This window comes from Mandrillus leucophaeus, unplaced genomic scaffold (assembly GCF_000951045.1).
Source record: "Mandrillus leucophaeus isolate KB7577 unplaced genomic scaffold, Mleu.le_1.0 Scaffold274, whole genome shotgun sequence".
NCBI lineage: Eukaryota > Metazoa > Chordata > Mammalia > Primates > Cercopithecidae > Mandrillus > Mandrillus leucophaeus.
This window is the reverse complement of record NW_012102854.1, coordinates 50,950-53,744: the sequence shown is the minus strand read 5'-3', so window position 1 is coordinate 53,744 and position 2,795 is coordinate 50,950. Positions and strand designations below refer to the sequence as shown.

Genomic DNA, 2,795 nt, shown 5'->3' with positions numbered 1-2,795 from the left:
TGACCTCGTGATCCACCCTCCTCGGCCTCCCAAAGTGCTGGGATTACAGGCATGAGCCACCGCGCCAGGCCTGTAACATTTTAAAATATAGTATACATGGTTTATTTTAGTTACACTTTTCCATGTCCTAAAGTATTTCTCGAACGTACTTCTGTCATTAAATATTCATCTGCAACTTAATCCTAAAATAATGACGTTGCAGCCCATTACATTGGTTTTCTTTTATTTCCACTGCAGACCCAAGTATCCCTCATCCTCCTCCAGTCCCTTCGGCATCCTGAGCCTGTGACTGCCCCGCTTCAGTCTCTCCTAGGCCACATCCCCAAACCGCTAGGCCAGGTCATTTCCCTGACGCCCTCCAGGCCAGCCTGTGGCCGGGCCCGAGCAGACATTAGTGACTTAAATGCTGAGATGCCAGAAGACCTGGGCTGGGGAATGAATTCCCAGCCCAAACTTAGCCACCGGTCTTTATCGGGATTGTGGCCCAGGTCATGGAAGCCCCAGGCCCGGGCCGACTCCTAATTCGTGGCATGGCCAGGAGTCGCCCTCTTCTGATCCACCCCAAAGCGCGGCTCCCTGTGGAGGGAACCCTGGGTGGTCTGCTCCCTGGCTTTTCACTGCACTTCTGAGAGGCCTCTGGGCACACACACAAACCCCACTCCCTGACCCTCCGTTTGGGGCAAGGGCGGCTGCAGCCGGGTTAACTTCGCCGACTCTGGAAGCCCTAGCGGCGGGCCGGGCCGCCCCTTCCCGCGTTTGCGGCTGCATTTTTCTGAAGCCTCCACGGCCCCACAGCCTTTTTCTAGCCGTCAGCGGCCACCTATTGCTGCCTGGGCCTGTGTATTTGCCCAGGTCCTGGGAGGGTGCTCTGGCGCGGCTGGGCAGTCTGGCCTCGGCTTCACTGGAGGCGGGGAACTGGACATGACTGTGAGTGCCAGTGACCGTGGTGCTGTCCAGGACCCGGGTGGCGCACCCACCTCTGGACTACATTTCCCAGGGGGCCCCGCGGCCCAACCACTTCCGGCCGAAGGGGGCTAGTCCGCGTGACCTGGAGGGGGTTGGAACGCAAAGGGCTGGAACGTCCCGGGCTGCGGAGCTCCTTGGGTTGGGATGAACTTGCTCAGAGCTGAGTGCTAGCACGCCGAAGGGGGCGGTGAGGCGTCCCGGCGCGGGACTGGGGTTGTCTGGAGTTTAAAAGTCATGTGGCTCTCGGAGATGTGCGGACTGCATGCCCGGGCTTCACCGCTAAGGGAGCTCTGGGCTGTGCGATGGGGGAGGAAGGGAGTGTCGGGGCAGTGCAGTCGGGATGGGAGGAGAGTGTCAGGGCTACTGGCCCCCAGGTCGGGAGAGGGCAGTGTCTGGCCGCGCGACTGCAAGGAGTGAGTGTGGTGTGAGGCTGGCGCAGGAGCGGGCTGGGAATGTTAGGAGGTCTGGGGTATCGCGGCCCTGCGTCCTCTTGGCTGGACTAAAAGTCTGTGCAGTTCTCCCCGGACCTGGATTGTGCGCCCAGCGGCAGGTGCTTGGCGATCTGTGCTCGATGTGCCCGCGGGGCTGTGGTGGGAGCCCTGTCTGCACGGGATTCTGTGTGGCTGAGCATGTAAGTGTGAGCGTGTGCGCGGGCAAGCCCCATGGTGCCGGGTCGTCGACCCCATCTTTGGGAGGCCTGGGAGGGGGCGGGACACGCTCGCTGCACATTCTGGGGATACGCTGGGCGGGGTCGGCCCAGTGGATGGGTCCTGGCCTCCTACCCAAACTCCAACTGCGACTGCTAAGTAAGTAGTGAATCTCTGTGAATGGCCTTCCCGCCACCGGGTCTATCTCTAGTGTGTGTTGAGGGTGGAAATGGTTCTAGGGTTTGGGGCTAGGGAGTTCCTGCTATATCCACTTCTCTGTTCTTTCACCCAGTAGCCACCAGGGATCTAGGCCCATAAAGGTGACCCCAGCCTAAAGGACAGGAGTTTGAGACCCTGACAGGTGGGTCCACTTAAGCTGTGTCTTGGCGCCACACACTTTTGGGTTCAGTGTAAGACGCTAGGCCTGAAAGTTTCCCAAGTTAGTCTCTTAGGGAGGAAGAAGGCTACGGTCTAGGGGGGCCCTCCCAGGACTCCTGTCTGGGCCCCTAAGGTCACCTGCACTTCATTGTGAGGATGACAGAGGGCGGTGGGGTTGCAGCTTCTTTGGTCTCCCTTTCAGTGCCTGGGGTGGGGTAGGAGTTTGGCCTCCCGAGGGGTTCAGGGAGGGATTGTTGTCTTACGGCTTCTTAATGTTTTCCCACATCTTTCTTTAGGAATCCAGAAGAGGAGAGAACTGCCGTGCATCTGAAGTGATGGCAGAGGTAAGTTGCATTTGACATTTTCTTCTTGGAAAGGACTTATTGGTTTTCAGGACAGTGTCCTATTTCAGAAATTTATCTAAAAGATTTACATTCATGATTTGAAGACAGGGGAAGAGGGGAGGAAACTGCATTTATGGAGCATTTTCCTAAAGCAGCCCAGGGCTATTTTGCAAACATTGTCTCATCTGATATAGAATTTCCACTTCCCTGGATTTTATTCATGCTCACAACAATGTTGACAGAGAACATGCCTCAGTGATTTGGCAGGGAAATTGAAGAACAGAATTAGCTTTTTCAGTCTCACTAATTTCTACATTATCCCCTCCATGGTCATATGCAATAGGCTTTGCTTACCTTTTTTTTTTTTTTTTTTTTTTTTTTTGACAGGGTTTCCTCCTGTTGCCTAGGCTGGAGTGCAGTGGCGTGATCTCGGCTCACTGCGACTTCCACCTCCTGGGTT

The 2,795-nt window shown here is 56.1% G+C and overlaps 1 protein-coding gene across 1 annotated transcript in view; it reads left to right on the top strand.

Moving 5' to 3' along the window:
* Positions 1 to 1,306: 1,306 nt before the first annotated feature.
* LOC105543095 (zinc finger protein 383-like) overlaps positions 1,307 to 2,795 on the top strand; it is a 24,793-nt gene continuing 23,304 nt past the window's right edge. The window contains 2 exon segments of the mRNA XM_011984868.1: positions 1,307 to 1,597; positions 2,288 to 2,335. Coding sequence (XP_011840258.1) covers positions 1,307 to 1,597; positions 2,288 to 2,335 — 339 coding nt within the window.